Source organism: Giraffa tippelskirchi, chromosome 8, assembly GCF_054371585.1.
Source record: "Giraffa tippelskirchi isolate mGirTip1 chromosome 8, T2T-mGirTip1v1.2.pri, whole genome shotgun sequence".
Taxonomy (NCBI): Eukaryota; Metazoa; Chordata; class Mammalia; order Artiodactyla; family Giraffidae; genus Giraffa; species Giraffa tippelskirchi.
The window spans coordinates 88,689,322-88,703,901 of NC_137282.1; the positions used below are offsets into that span (position 1 = coordinate 88,689,322).

The window sequence follows — 14,580 nt, forward strand, 5'->3', positions numbered from 1 at the left end:
TGCCCCTTTTTTCTCCTTAAATCTTACTTCAAGTTAAAGAGAGTCCTGTCTAGTGAAACTAACAAGAATCCTTTATCAACAGGATACTTGTTTTCATGTAAATGTGTTACTACTTTTAATACTCTAGGTCCGTTCAGTCAGTTCAGTTGCTCAGTCATGTCCGACTCTTTGCGACCCCATGAACCGCAGCACACCAGTCCTCCCTGTCCATCACCAACTGCTGGAGTCCACCCAAACCCATGTCCATTAAGTCGGTGATGCCATCCAACCATCTCATCCTCTGTCGTCCCCTTCTCCCCTTGCCCTCAATCTTTCCCAGCATCAGGGTCTTCTCAAATGAGTCAGCTCTTCGCATCAGGTGGCCAAAGTATTGGAGTTTCAGCTTCAACATCAGTCCTTCCAATGAACACCCAGGACTGGTATCTCCTCTTAAATATTTCATGACTTCTACAAATAACTTTTGTTTAGATAAGCTAAAATCTTCACTGATAAGGCAAAAGCAATTTTAATTTTTGCTGAATGATCATAAAACCTGAATTAAGAAACATCCAAATTATAAAGTGTGTATATTGGTGATGATATATTTAAATGGTGTCCATAACCTTTCTTGGAGCTTCCCTGGTGGCTCAAACAGTTAAGAATCTGCCTGCAATGTGGGAGATCAGGGTTCAGTCCCCATATGAGAAAGATATCCTGGAGAAGGGAATGGCAACCCACTCCAGTATTCTTGCCTGGAGAATTCCATGGACAGAGGAGCCTGGTGAGCTACAGTCCATGGAGTCACAAAAAGTCAGACACGACTGAGAGACTAACACACACACATGCGCACACACACACACACACAACCTTGCTTGGATCCTGGCCCCAACTTGCAATATTATGTATTTTTCTCTCTCTACTTTTCAAATCAAACTCATTGGCTTACTCCATCCCCTTGAAATCAGACTTTGCAGGCTCCTGGCTTTCCTCCAAAAATCTTTCATTGTTTCACAAGCCATCCTTGTTTTCAATTCATCCTTCTTTATCCACTGTGTAAACTAGGTGGACCTGAATACTTAGAAAAAATCGAAAGCATTTGGTTGTTATTAGAGTAAGGATAGCTGACTCACACATGTAAAGCATTAAAGAAACCTTACAAATGTTTAAGTGACTTTTTTTCTGTTGTTGTTTGGGGCTGTGGGGCATTTAACCACATCCTGCCAAGCACACAACACGTGAGCTTCTCTCTTAATTACCAGGTATAGTTTTAGGCTAATAAAACAAACAAGGACAATATTTTTATTTTCTTTACCCAGTATTTTTATTGATTTATTTAAATGTAACATACTATACACTGTTCAGCCTTTTGGGAGGTAGGAGGAGGGAGGGAATCTATATTTTTATGAGTCTCCTTGAAATCAACACTCAGATGGATACACATTTGTGGCTGATGCACCTTGAGATTGTAGCCAGGGCTCACACTTCCTACAGAGGCAGAGCTACCAAAATCATGATTAAAAAAAAAAAAACCATTCAGGACTGGAGCCGCTTTTCCTTCAGTAGCACAATCCAGCTGCAAGGGGGACCAGAGTTCTATCTCAATATCAAGCCAAGATGCCATTTTAAATGCAGGAGAATCTCATTACTCTTTACCAAACTGTTTCTGTCTTTTTTTCTGTCCATGTGTGTATTTTGGGGGTGAGGCAGGGGAGAGGTAAAGGAGATGTTTTCTATTTTTGGCTTCTGCAAGCTTTGATACATTTTGCTAGAAGCTGTTTTAGTGTTTTGAGTACTATGATGATGACTGTTTACACATAGTCTCTTGGTAATCTAAATGGCTATGTGAAATAAGAATCCAGTTTGTGCCCTATTTTCTGTTACCATGGTCATCTAATACTATATTTGTCTCACCAAACATTCAATTTTGGTTGCGGGTGGTCCATGTTCATGTGTCAGGTGCAATTATTATTTTAAAATAAAACAACAAAGATAATCTAGTTCTCATAGGAATGCATTACAGTATAGTTTTCAGACTCAGTTACCGATTAAATTTTAACATACAGATTCCAACCACAAAATTAAACATTTTTAGAACCCCATTTGTCAAAAAGCAAGTTGGAAGCCAAGTACCATAAAATGCAACTTTAGCCATAAGCCAAACATTCTGTCTCAAATTCATTTCCTTTGAAATCCCAACTTTTTTAAGGAATGAGAAAAATATGATCTTTAATGGAATTACTTTATGGGAAAGTTTCTTAATAAAGCTAATTTTTCAATAACAGATTAATTCAATAACAGATTAACTGGAAGTGCTGGTTAAGAATCGACACAATTAAGTAATTAGAGAAGATGATAAAACACCAGACTTTCTAGAGCTTAAACTTTAGTAAAAAGACACATTTAGTAAGTCTTTCCTTTGTACCAAAATACTGTGTCAAATAATAAAAATAAACAGACCTTTTCAAAACAAGAAATATTAAGATAAAACTGCAGTATCAATATAATCTTATAGTTATCACTTAAAGTATTTAGAACAAATAGTATTTTTCTACACTTTTAAAAATCACTACAGACACTGCAAATAAGGTTTAAGTATTTATTTAGTGGAATACAATGTGATGACTGGTACGCTTTTCGGTACTGTTTTCTATACCTGCTCTAACAAAATGAATTTCAGTAAGGTTACATTATGGAACCTTCCAAAGCTCTTTAAATTTACAGAAAATAAGTTTTATTTGGTTTTGTAAAGACTAGATCATACCATTTGAACAAATTTCAGCATATAGTTACACATATACCAGGATATATTTGCTCAGTTTAAGCCCCTGTGTGTGGGGGTGGGGTGGGGGGGTGGTTGCACTTCATACCAAATTCCTTGATAGTTCCTGTGGGGGAGATACACTGTGTGCGACTTGTAAAGTGTTCTTGTATAGGCAGACAGCCTCTTCCTCATTTACCGCTGTGACATATGGCAAAAAATCATTAGTAAATAATGAGCCTATGCTACTAAAATATATTTGACAATTAATTTTCTTTCTTTTGCTCTACTTTTTGGAGGCCCACTGATTTCTTTTAGAGAAGAATTTGGCTTTCTGGTCTATTGCTTAGGAAAGGAAGCCTTAGGAGTGATGTATGTTTTTAAATGACGGCAGGTATCTCTCACTCAGGCTATGTCGCAGTATTGTCATGTTTATTGCTGATGGTTCTTATGGCAGAAGTGCAGATTAAGCCAACAGGGAGCACATGGGGCACTCACACTCTTTTCCCAATTTTATCTCCTATTCTTGAAGTGTTTGCCAAGTTTTAAAAACACTTTGTCATGAATATGCATGTGGTGTGCTAAAGAAAAAGAAAAGGTAAAACAGAGAGCAGCTGCTGAGGATACTCTTTAAAACCCCAAAAGATATTTAACATCCTATTAAATAAATAACTTAGAAGGAAATAGAAAAGGATGAAGGCAGAATGCACAAGCATACCATTACTATTTGTTTGGTTAGAACAGTTTTACACTACCATGTTTATATTTTTTAATCCTATCCAATTCTTCCATGACGTCACACGCAAAGCTCCTTTGGTTGTGCATATGATATGACCCAAGTGCTTTCCAGTAAATGCTTGCATGTCTTACTGCTCATTGAATCATTAGGCTTGAATGAGCAATGAAAGTCTTTGATATGAGTTCGTATTCCATAAATAACTTTCCCGAAGATCATTCAACAGATTGTTCCTTGTCCTTTAAGTTCTATCTCAGAGTATAAAAACAAAAACATAAACAAAAACTTAACCCCAAAACTCAGCCACAATATTGTTCACTTGGGAATAAATTTCATCCATTTGATCTGCTTATATTGTGATCACAAGGCAGGACACAGAACTAATTAAGAGAACATCATATGTCAGTAGAGAGTACAAAAACCTTCAAAGGCTTCCTTTCTTTCAAGCAAGCAGACATTTGCAACGTGTCTTTGCCTTGGAAGTACTGTCTTCATAAAGAATACCAACTATGCCTCATAAAGAGCCTTTGGTTATACTGCATCTGCAAACATTGCCTTCTTTTATGAGTGTACCACCATTGGAAGAAAATGAGCTGAGGTGTTTTTCCTTCGTGTTTTCTGTCCTCTTCTAGGAGCTCCTTTTCCATTCAATGCCACATACATTTGCCTCCCATTGTGCTGCCAGTTAAAAGATGCATAGGTATTGTATCCATTTTCCTCTATCCTCTCCTTCAGCTTACAGTCATTATTAAATTCTTTCTGCAAGGGAGAAAGAAAATCTTTTATTCCTGTGGTAATGACACTTGATTCCATTTTGCACAAACCATCCAGAGAACTCCAGTTCCTGGGTTTTATTTGCTTTTGTCATCTGTACATAAGTTGTGGGCTTATACAAAACATCAACAACAGAAGAGTAAAACAAAAGGACAAAACATTCTACGTTAGAAGGCACATGATTTACTTTAATCGATCATCATAACCACATTTGGGGCCCTTTTAAGGAGCTGATGTGCTTTGAGTATGACATGTTTAAGTGCCTAAAATGATTGTTAAGAAACAAGCATTCTAGTAACAATGTTTATGATGAGCAAATAATAAAGAATGTTATTATCATCCTTTTTTTTTTCAGAGTAATAGTTGAGGTTCCATGGGAAAAACAGAATTACAGGGAAAAGGTGGGCTTATCAAGTTTGCAAATTTTATTTACCTATAAATCCACAATAAATATACATACATTGTTAAGAAAGCAGATCTTAAAACAAAACCATAATATCTCTAGATAAACAAGAGGCCCTGGGAGTGAGGGATATCCTTCTCTTTTCCAAATACCAGATTTCTCAATTTTGTAAATTATTCACAATGTTCTATAACTTGGAATTTTGACCAATTTTACTCTGAGGTTTAGGAATAGTTGAACAGTAGGACATGAGACAAACTTGCTTTGTGAATTCCTGTGTCAGAGAAACTACAAATCTGGTGACTAGCACAGCTTATACAGTGTAAGTCTGAAGACTTGGACCCTGAGAAATTCTACTTTATAGCCATAGTCCTTTGGCTTCATTTCAAATGGCAAAGTTTTTTTAAGGGGGTCTTTTGTGACAAATATTGATGTCTCATTCACTTTAGAAATCTGGATTGTAGAAATCCAGATTTTCTCTCAGGAGTGAATAGCAAAAAGGAGATACCTTTCTAATCTCAAAACTCTGACTTCAGAAATATTCCTTTTCCTTTATACCCAAACTAAAGCTGTTAAAAAGGAACTGGGGCTTTTTATCTTCTGGGTCTATCTTCTCTATGGAAACCAAGGGCATCTACATATATATATATATATATATATATATGGAAACTATAGGCATCTTTTGGTTGAAACCTCTACTGTGCAGTTCAGTATTTCTCACTTCAGGACATTTGGAAATTTTGACTATGTGTATATTTAAATAATTCAGGTTTCTGCAGACTAGATCCTAATTTTGAACATTATCAGAACCATAATGAGCAGGTGTAGTTTGGTGTTATCAGTTTAAGCTTTGTTTTCTGGAATCTATCCTCTATGCTTCTCTTCTATAAAGAATATTTAAATGTAATGCTGAAGTGATGAGTTATTTGGCTGAAAGTAAGAAGAAAAGATAAATTATTTAAGGTAATGATTTTAATAAAAAGTTATGCATTAGAGATGATCTGAATTCTTAATTTGGGTTTATTTTTTCTCTTAATTCATCCTAGTCTGTCTGAAGCTATATGGATTTAAAAGCAAAGATTTTTTTACATGAGCAATTATATTTTTTCAATAAAGAAAGTATAGTTTAGAGACTATGGAAGAATTTATATTTGAAATGGAGCTACATATAAAAAAGTATGAATGGATGCTAAATTTATTTTTCCTTAAAAATTAATTTATACAGAAATGTTTCTGAAAGTGAATTACACTTGTATCAGACTCCTCATCTCTGGTGTTTAGACCATTGAATATTTAGACCATTGGTCAAATTTTTCTATCAGAATTGCTGGAGAAGACCTAGGAATCCATAGTTGTTTACAGCATTTAGGTGAATAATAAATTTAAAGGTTTTAAAAAAATCTAGGCTAGAGCAAAATCTCAAAAGTAGAGTTTTGATAGTTTAAAAAAGATTTTTAGATTTTCTCAGGATTACCTGGGAAATTTCTTCAGTCTTTAAACCATGCCCTATAAGCACTTATTCTATATAATTCAGTTTTATAAACTATCAGTATTTACTTAAGTCCATCAGTCAGGAGAAAACTCGATATACAATATAATACAATAGACACATTGATCAGAAGTCAAATAATGAAAATATAAGAGAGATATATGTTTCCCAAAAGGGACTCAAGGAAAGTATTTAAGAGAATAGAATTTATAGAGTTGGTTTAATCAATCACTTTGGGCTTTCACCTAATTGCTATTTTCAAGAAGGCTATGGAATCAGTGGAAATTATCTGGAAAAAAATACAGAGGGATTACAAGAGTTGTCACCTGATGAAAAGTGAAAATGAAAGTTAGTTGCTCAGTCATGTCTGACTCTTTGCAACCTTAGGGACTGTCGCCCACCAGGCTCTTCTGTCCATACAGAATTATATAGAGCATGTACTCATGAATAATCTTTGTAGCTCCTAGTCCTATTCTGCCCTGAATAAGACATTGGATTTTAGTAGATTTTTAATTTAGTTTTGAACAAGCCATACTTTTTTACTCTTCCTGGTGGTAATGCACAATGTTTAGAGAAAGAGCTCATTTCTGAGACAGGCTAAAAGTGGAGTGTGTTAGCTGTGATGGGTTGAACTACTTGGAGAGGTAGTTAGGCTTATGCATTGTGCTATCTGTTTATTGTATGGTTCCAAATGCTGAAAAAATCATGTGGGACAAGGCAAACCTTGTCCTCTCAAACTTCACAATCTACTCTAGGCTCAGTAGTAGAGCTACATACAATGGAAAAATTTAACTAAAATTTTTGTGATCCATTCACCCAAAAAACATTTACTCGAGTCAAAGGGATTGACCCAAAGTATGCCTGATTCTCCAATTACAAGTGGGTTTTACAGGAATGAAATGCAAAGCTATTGTATATTCAGACCAATGACAGGACCAATTTCCAATGATTCTCAAATTGTGGGTACCAATTGGTAAAACCTGGAAACTCGTTAGAAATGCAAAGTCTTACAGACTTAACTGAATCAGAAAATCTGGGAATGTGTTTTAAGAAATCCACCAGGTGATTCTGACACTCAAGTTTGAGAGCTGCTGGCCCTAGGCAGGCACTGCGGTCATCCTCATACTAATCAACAAAACAAGTTTACTTACACATTTTAAAGTGATATTCCCTGATACTTGCTATGGACCACAGGGGTGTATGTACTCAAAGCACTGGCTGGGTATCAGCTCCATCACTAAATTAATAATTATTGTTCAGATAAATAAAATTCTGAAGTTGATTGAACAGCACAGAAAATTATGAATTTCTTGATGTGTCTCTCCATTTCAGATGTTAACAGAATACAAAACACTTATGCCCCTGTTTTATCTCTTGCTGTAACACACAAACATACATAGCATGTGGCTTTCTGCTCAATCCAAGATCTTTATTTTCAATGATTCTTCAAGTTGTCTGCAGCAACCATGGCAATTTGGCCAAATGCTTCCGTGAGAGTCTGACTGGTTAGCTCAGAACATTCAGAATATTAGCATTCAAAACTTTGACTGATGAATCCCAGCAACTGCCTGTGGGGTAGACTAATGAGTGAACAACGGAGGAGATTATAGAGTTGGAAGAGCTGCCTTGCCAGACCTTGAAACTCTTGGTGACCAGCTCTCTGTGGTTCTATTTACTAGCAATAGAATGATAACAAAGCTATTTAATGTCTGGGGAAACACTGCAAAACTATGGTAATAATTTATTGAACTGGATTTTTCAATTAAAAGCAGAATACTTACCGAGCCATAGAGTTTCCCCTTCTTGTTCATGGCTAAATAATAGTTGCTGTTAATGGCTTTCACAGCAACAACTCCGATTTCCACTGAAGTTATCTCCAGGATACCTAAAATATACAATTTAAAAAGGCTGAACTTAATGAGTCACATATACTTAATTGAAAGAAAGAAGAAGCTATTGTTCATTTTTAATGGTTCCAAAATCAAAAAGATGGGGGTGGGGGAAACACACCTTTTCCACTATGCCTAAAAACACAGTCACTATATGGAAAAAAAATAATCTTTAAATGAATTTCCCTGCATTTTACTCTGAGCATATAGGGGAAAATATTGTTTTAATTAAAATACTTCCTTTGCTAACTCTGCATTTTCAACCCTATAAATATTGAAACAACTCTACTCATCTTAGCCTAGATTTCACAAAAAATTATCAGAGCACACATCTGTACTATGGTATTAAACTAAATCTATAGCATATGTCAATAATATGTCAGATTTACTTCAATCTGTAAAAACACTGGTAAACTATTTCTCCTTTGTAGGACTCAGATAAACTAAATCTCTTGGCTGCATTTAACTGATAAATTTATTTTTGGCAAATGTGTTGACATTCTAAAATACAGAGAGACTAATCCCAATGTCCACATTGTCTTTAAAATAGCAGAATTACTAGTCTGGGTTGGGAGAGAATCCATCAATACTTTTGAAAGTTTTAGTTTCTTTTTTTCTTAGAAAGAATGAAAAACTAAGGGAACTGGGAACTGATAGATAAGAGATCTTTTCTCCTACTACACAAGTTTTGGTTAGTGCACCTAAAGATAATTTTCACTGAAAAGTTGGTAGGTAAACTATCTACTTAAAATGCTGCCCTAGCTTAGGTAAAGGGACCTCAGGTACTATACCTGCTTCTTATTTTTGAACTCTTGGGAGAGCTGTCTCAGGGAAGAGAAGTACACTGTGATTAGCCAAGGCCTCTGAACCCAGACTGCATTTGAAGCCTGGCTTTGCACTTATCAGTGAAAGGCCACGGGAGAAGTCACTGAACTGCCTATGTCTCAATTCCATTTCTAAAATGAGCAGCATATTAGTACCTCCCTTCTAGTTTTATGAGGATTAAATGAGAGTACATATAAAACAATTTGAAATTGCCTAGAGCTCAGTGCCTTCTTAATTATTATGAGAGGAAAATTTTCCTCTAACAGTCACAGAGTTTGAAACTTCTTCTTCAACAGGCTATGTAAATCCTGAATCAGAGGTACAAATTCCCACTGGCTTAGTCCATAAAATCAGAAAGTTGCTATGTTAGCATTTATCCTGTACTTCCTATCATTAGAAACACCATCCTAAATGCGGTCAACATATTGTGTGCTTATACTTTTCCCAAAAGAAAAGAGTGTCCTTCAGACACGGAAACCTTTTTTTTCTTTCTTCACAGGTTGACAAGCCATGTTATGGCCAGTAGAAGTGCTTTCATGCCCCAAAGCAAAGCTGACATCACTAGAGAGACTTGGGCCAGACTACATGCCATAGACCATTCTGTTCTTATATTCTATAGGAAGCCTGTGACCTCACACAGCACACCTCCTCACTAATAGAGTAAGACAGATCTCTTTTGGCAAGCTCAAACAAGGAAAGAGTGTGAAAAGTGAGGGAGACAGTATCTGTACTTTTGTTCTGTTTTGTTTTATTGCAGTGTAGTTGATTTACAACGTCATGTTATTTTCAGGTATTCAGCAAAGTGATTCATATACAAATGGTGTTGCAAAGAGTCAGATACGACTTAGCAAATGAACAACAACAATATATATGCATATATACATGTGTGTGTGTGTTTCAGATTCTTTTCCATTATAGGTTATTTGGGGCTTCCCTGGTAGCTCAGACAGTAAAGAATCTGCCTGCAATGCAGGAGACCCGGGTTCGGGAAGATCCCCTGGAGAAGGAAATAACTACACATGTACGAGTGTGTTTTTCAGTTTCTTTTCCAGTGGTCTTGCCTGGAGAATCCCAGGGACGACGGAGCCTGGTGGGCTGCCGTCTATGGGGTCGCACAGAGTCGAACACGACTGAAGCGACTTAGCAGCAGCAGCATAGGTTATTACAAGATATTAAATCAGTATCTGTATTTTTGATATCCCATTCCATAGGCTAGTAGTTGTCTTCAAGGGACAAACACATACATTTATTTGCACATGTTAAAAAGTACTTTTTTCTACTTTCAGTTCAGTTCGGTCGCTCAGTTGTGTCCGACTCTTTGTGACCCCATGAACCGCAGCACGCCAGGCCTCCCTGTCCATCACTAACTCCCTAAGTCCACCCAAACCCATGTCCATCGAGTCGGTGATGCCATCCAGCCATCTCATACTCTCTCGTCCCCTTCTCCTCCTGCCCTCAACCTTTCCCAGCATCAGGGTCTTTTCAAATGAGTCAGTTCTTCGCATCAGGTGGCCAAAGTATTGGAGTTTCAGCTTCAACATCAGACCTTCCAATGAACACCCAGGACTGATCTCCTTTAGGATGGACTTGTTGGATCTCCTTGCAGTCCAAGGGACTCTCAAAATCTTCTCCAGCACCACAGTTCAAAAGCATCAATTCTTCGGTGCTCAGCTTTCTTTATAGTCCAACTCTCACATCCATACGTGACTACTGGAAAAACCATAGCCTTGACTAGACAGACCTTTGTTGGCAAAGTAATGTCTCTGCTTTTTAATATGCTATCTAGGTTGGTCATAACTTCCCTTCCAAGGAGTAAGCTTCTTTTAATTTCATGGCTGCAGTCACCATCTGCAGTGATTTTGGAGCCCAGAAAAATAAAGTCAGCCACTGTTTCCACTGTTTCCTCATCTATCTGCCATGAAGTGATGGGACCAGATGCCATGATCTTAGTTTTCTAAATGTTGAGCTTTAAGCCAACTTTTTCACTCTTCACTTTCACTTTCATCAAGAGGCTCTTTAGTTCTTCTTCACTTTCTGCCATAACAGTGGTGTCATCTGCATATCTGAGGTTATTGATATTTCTCCAGTTATCTAAGAAGGTAGGATTATTCTCAATTACAGATAAAAAACTGGATGATGATACTGAGGTTTTATAACTCATACACAAGGTGAGAAAGTGACATAGGTCAATTATGTGGGACCCAATACCATGTCCTCTTACTTTCAGATTGTTTTCATCGCTGTCTCTGACTGTGTTGCCTCTCCATCATATTTCTTGCTTCTTTCCTGTTTCCACAAGGGAATTCTGCTGGAAAACCAACTGACAAGATGACTCATCAAGATAACAGTCTTTAACAACTTAATAATGTGCTTTTCCTCCCAAGGATTTGTTATGCTGTGGAGGATGATGTCTGAGTTTCAGGGAAGGAAATCTAATATGATTTATTTATGTCAGAAGCAGAGGATATAGAACAAGGCAACGATAGGAATCTGCGGCAAATATTTAGGCAGCTATTTGTTTTACCTGCCAAAAAAGGCAAGTAAGTACTATCAGTAAATTATACAATAAGCCCTATGTATACTTTTTAACTGGAAATTGTTAGAATGAAAAAGATTGATTTCAGCAAAGAATTAAAGATTTTTAAATAAAAACAAGTAGAATTAAGCTATAGTAACATACTGAATTGGCAAAAGAAAAAATGTTCTGGTGAAATAAATATTGGCAAATCCTCGACTGATTATTTCTGAGAGTGCACTGCACATGGCAGATTGTATTTATGCTCAGAAACTCTTGGGTTTCTTTCTGTTTTGCACAAAATAGGAACACAATATTCAAAGAATCCATCAATCAGCTAACCATTTTTCTTACTCTATAATCAGTTAGGGCTAACTTGAAAAGCTTCAGTATGCTTCAAAATACAAAGAGGAAGACCTGAATGATTTAAGTTCTTTTGAGTTCTGAAAATAAACATTTGGATACACCATATATCAGTAAGTCATAATTCGATAATTATGGGTAAAGGACAGTTCAGTTCAATTCAGTTACTCAGTAGTGTTCAACTCTTTGTGACCCCATGGACTGCAGCATGCCAAGCTTCCCTGTCCATCACCAACTCCCAGAGTTCACTCAAACTCATGTCCATTGAGTTGGTGATGCCATCCAACCATCTCATCCTCTGTCGTCCCCTTCTCTTCCCACCTTCAATCTTTCCCAGCATCAGGGTCTTTTCAAATGAGTCAGCTCTTCGCATCAGGTGGCCATAGTATTGGAGTTTCAGCTTCAGCATCAGTCCTTCCAATGAATATTCAGGACTGATCTCCTTTATGATGGACTGGTTGGATCTCCTTGCAGTCCAAGGGACTCTCAAGAATCTTCTCCAACACCACAGTTCAAAAGCATCAATTCTTTGGCGCTCAGCTTTCTTTATAGTCCAACTCTCACATCCATACATGACTACTGGAAAAACCATAGCTTTGACTAGACAGACCGTTGTTGGCAAAGTAATGTCTCTGCTTTTTAATATCTTTCTAGGTTGATCATAACTTTTCTTCCAAGGAGCAAACACCTTTTAATTTCATGGCTGCAGTCACCATCTGCAATGATTTTGGAGTCCCCCAAAATAGAGTCTGTCACTGTTATTGTTTCCCCATCTATTTGCTATGAAGTGATGGGACGGGATGCCATGATCTTAGTTTTCTGAATGTTGAGCTTTAAGCCAACTTTTTCACTCTCCTCTTTCACTTTCATCAAGAGGCTCTTTAGTTCTTCTTCACTTTCTGCCATAAGGGTAGTATCATCTGCATATCTGAGGTTATTGATATTTCTCCTGACAATCTTGATTCCAGCTTGTGCTTAAAGGACAATGACTTGTTATGAATTTCTTTGAATATATGAGTGACTTTCTAAGAAACTCAAGTCTAAAGGACTTGTCTGTTTTTGTTTTTTTTAATAAAGAATCTCTCTCATGTTTTCTGTTCTTTGTTAAGGATGATCAAGTTTGCCTACAAAATACTTTTGGAAAGTATGTTTCAGAGTTGTTGCATTAATAACTTATAAGTTCTATGGGCATATGCTTTAATGCAAAATTGAATGCCAATTGGACAGCCTCCTAGGGGAAAGTGAGAAACAAAGCAGGAAGTTGTAAGAAGTAAGGGTGGGGGGTTGTCAAAGAGTCAAGATATCAACCATCTTCTATAGACTCTAAGGATTCTGGCAAATAGGAAATATTTTATCTAAAAATATGTAACAGTTTAAAGAACATATTTGAAAAAGCCAATTTTAAAGCAAATTCCTTTAAGTAAATCATAGCAACATATGGTTTATTTTTAGTGATATGTGAAATCTTAATAAAGTTTGATAATCTAGTAAGAGTTATTGTGACAAAAAATTAGCTCCTATTAGTTGGCAAATTCTACCTAATGATGCAGCATCACCATAGTAATGGGGAGGATTTTGAAAACTGATAAACTCCAAATGGAAATAATATGGACATCATAATTTTCATGTAAATCAGTTTCTTTTTTAACTTTAGGGCAAGAGTTATGTTTTGATGAATTACTGAGTTGTCAGTCTGAGGATGCAGCCATTCAGAAACATTTATTCCCAGTTTCTGTCTCTCATCTATCTCCAGAAAAGAAGCATCTAACCTGTTTTTTCTCCAGCAATTACACTGGACCAAGACTACTCTTTTTGGTCCATGATAATAAACAAGCTATTGGCCTAGATGGTAACTTTCTCCTTAAATAACTTTTCATGGATATAACAGGAAAAGGAAAGTAAAAGTGATTTATTAATACCAGAATGGATATATACAAGGGAGCAGTGAAACGCAAAAAATGGATGCAAAATCTGATTATCCTCCCCTGGATAAACAGAACTTGCATATATAAATCAATCCCGGCGATTATTTGAGTAAATTAATTCTGCTAGAATGTTCAGTTCAGTTCAGTCACTCAGTCCTGTCTGACTCTGCAACCACATGGACTGTATCACGCCAGGCTTCCCTGTCCATCACTAACTCCTAGAGCTTGCTCAAACTCATGTCCATCGAGTTGGTGATGCCATCCAACCATCTTATCGTCTGCTAGCATGTACTAAGCACCCATGTGCAGAGCTTGTTATAGCTGTCACTATGGAGGATGAAAAGACAGGTGAGACACAATCTTTACCTGCAAGGAGTTCTAAAACTGGTTAGGATAAAGACAGGAAAAATTTAAGAAATTACAACACAAAGTAAATGTATTAAGTGCTCTATTAGAGATAAAATATGCTGCCATGGTTTTTAGTAAAGCAGTCATCCTGAAGAAGATGGTTGGTATTTGAGATGAACCCTTCAGGGGGTGGGATTTTAATAGGTGGGAACTGAGAAGCTGAGGAGAACATTTTAGGGGGAGAAAAGTGAATGAGTGATGAAAGGCATGAAGGAGCGGAAAGAGCCCAGTGTGTACTGAGCCACTGTGGGCTCTCCCCACCGGCTGCACTTTGTGGGGGATACTCAGTACAGGGAAGGGTTCTGCTTGAGTAGAAGTGATGCTCTGCTGGATGAGGAATGGACTTTTCAAAAAATGATTTGTAAAACGTGGAAGCAGCTCAATAAATGTCAGAGACTTATGAATTCAGAATTAGTCATGTATAATTTTTTTTAAACATTTTAACACAAAATAGATTATAATGCTGTATATGTAGTTTGATAGTTTTAGTCAGTGTGCTGAAACATGTCATGATTA

The 14,580-nt window shown here is 36.8% G+C and overlaps 2 protein-coding genes across 2 annotated transcripts in view; one reads left to right on the forward strand and one right to left on the reverse strand.

Annotated features, from left to right (window-relative positions):
• The window catches only part of LOC145516423 (uncharacterized), a 581,394-nt gene that overhangs the window by 407,466 nt on the left and 159,348 nt on the right, over positions 1-14,580 (forward strand). The gene's annotated exons all lie outside the window — the stretch shown is intronic.
• Positions 1,276-14,580, reverse strand: part of FGF10 (fibroblast growth factor 10) — a 93,997-nt gene continuing 80,692 nt past the window's right edge. Inside the window, exons 2-3 of the mRNA XM_081517989.1 lie at positions 7,921-8,024; positions 1,276-4,232 (exon numbers count right to left, since the gene is read on the reverse strand). Of these exons, the coding sequence (XP_081374115.1) occupies positions 4,035-4,232; positions 7,921-8,024 (302 nt within the window). The 3' untranslated portion in view covers positions 1,276-4,034. The remainder of the gene's footprint in view (positions 4,233-7,920; positions 8,025-14,580) is intronic.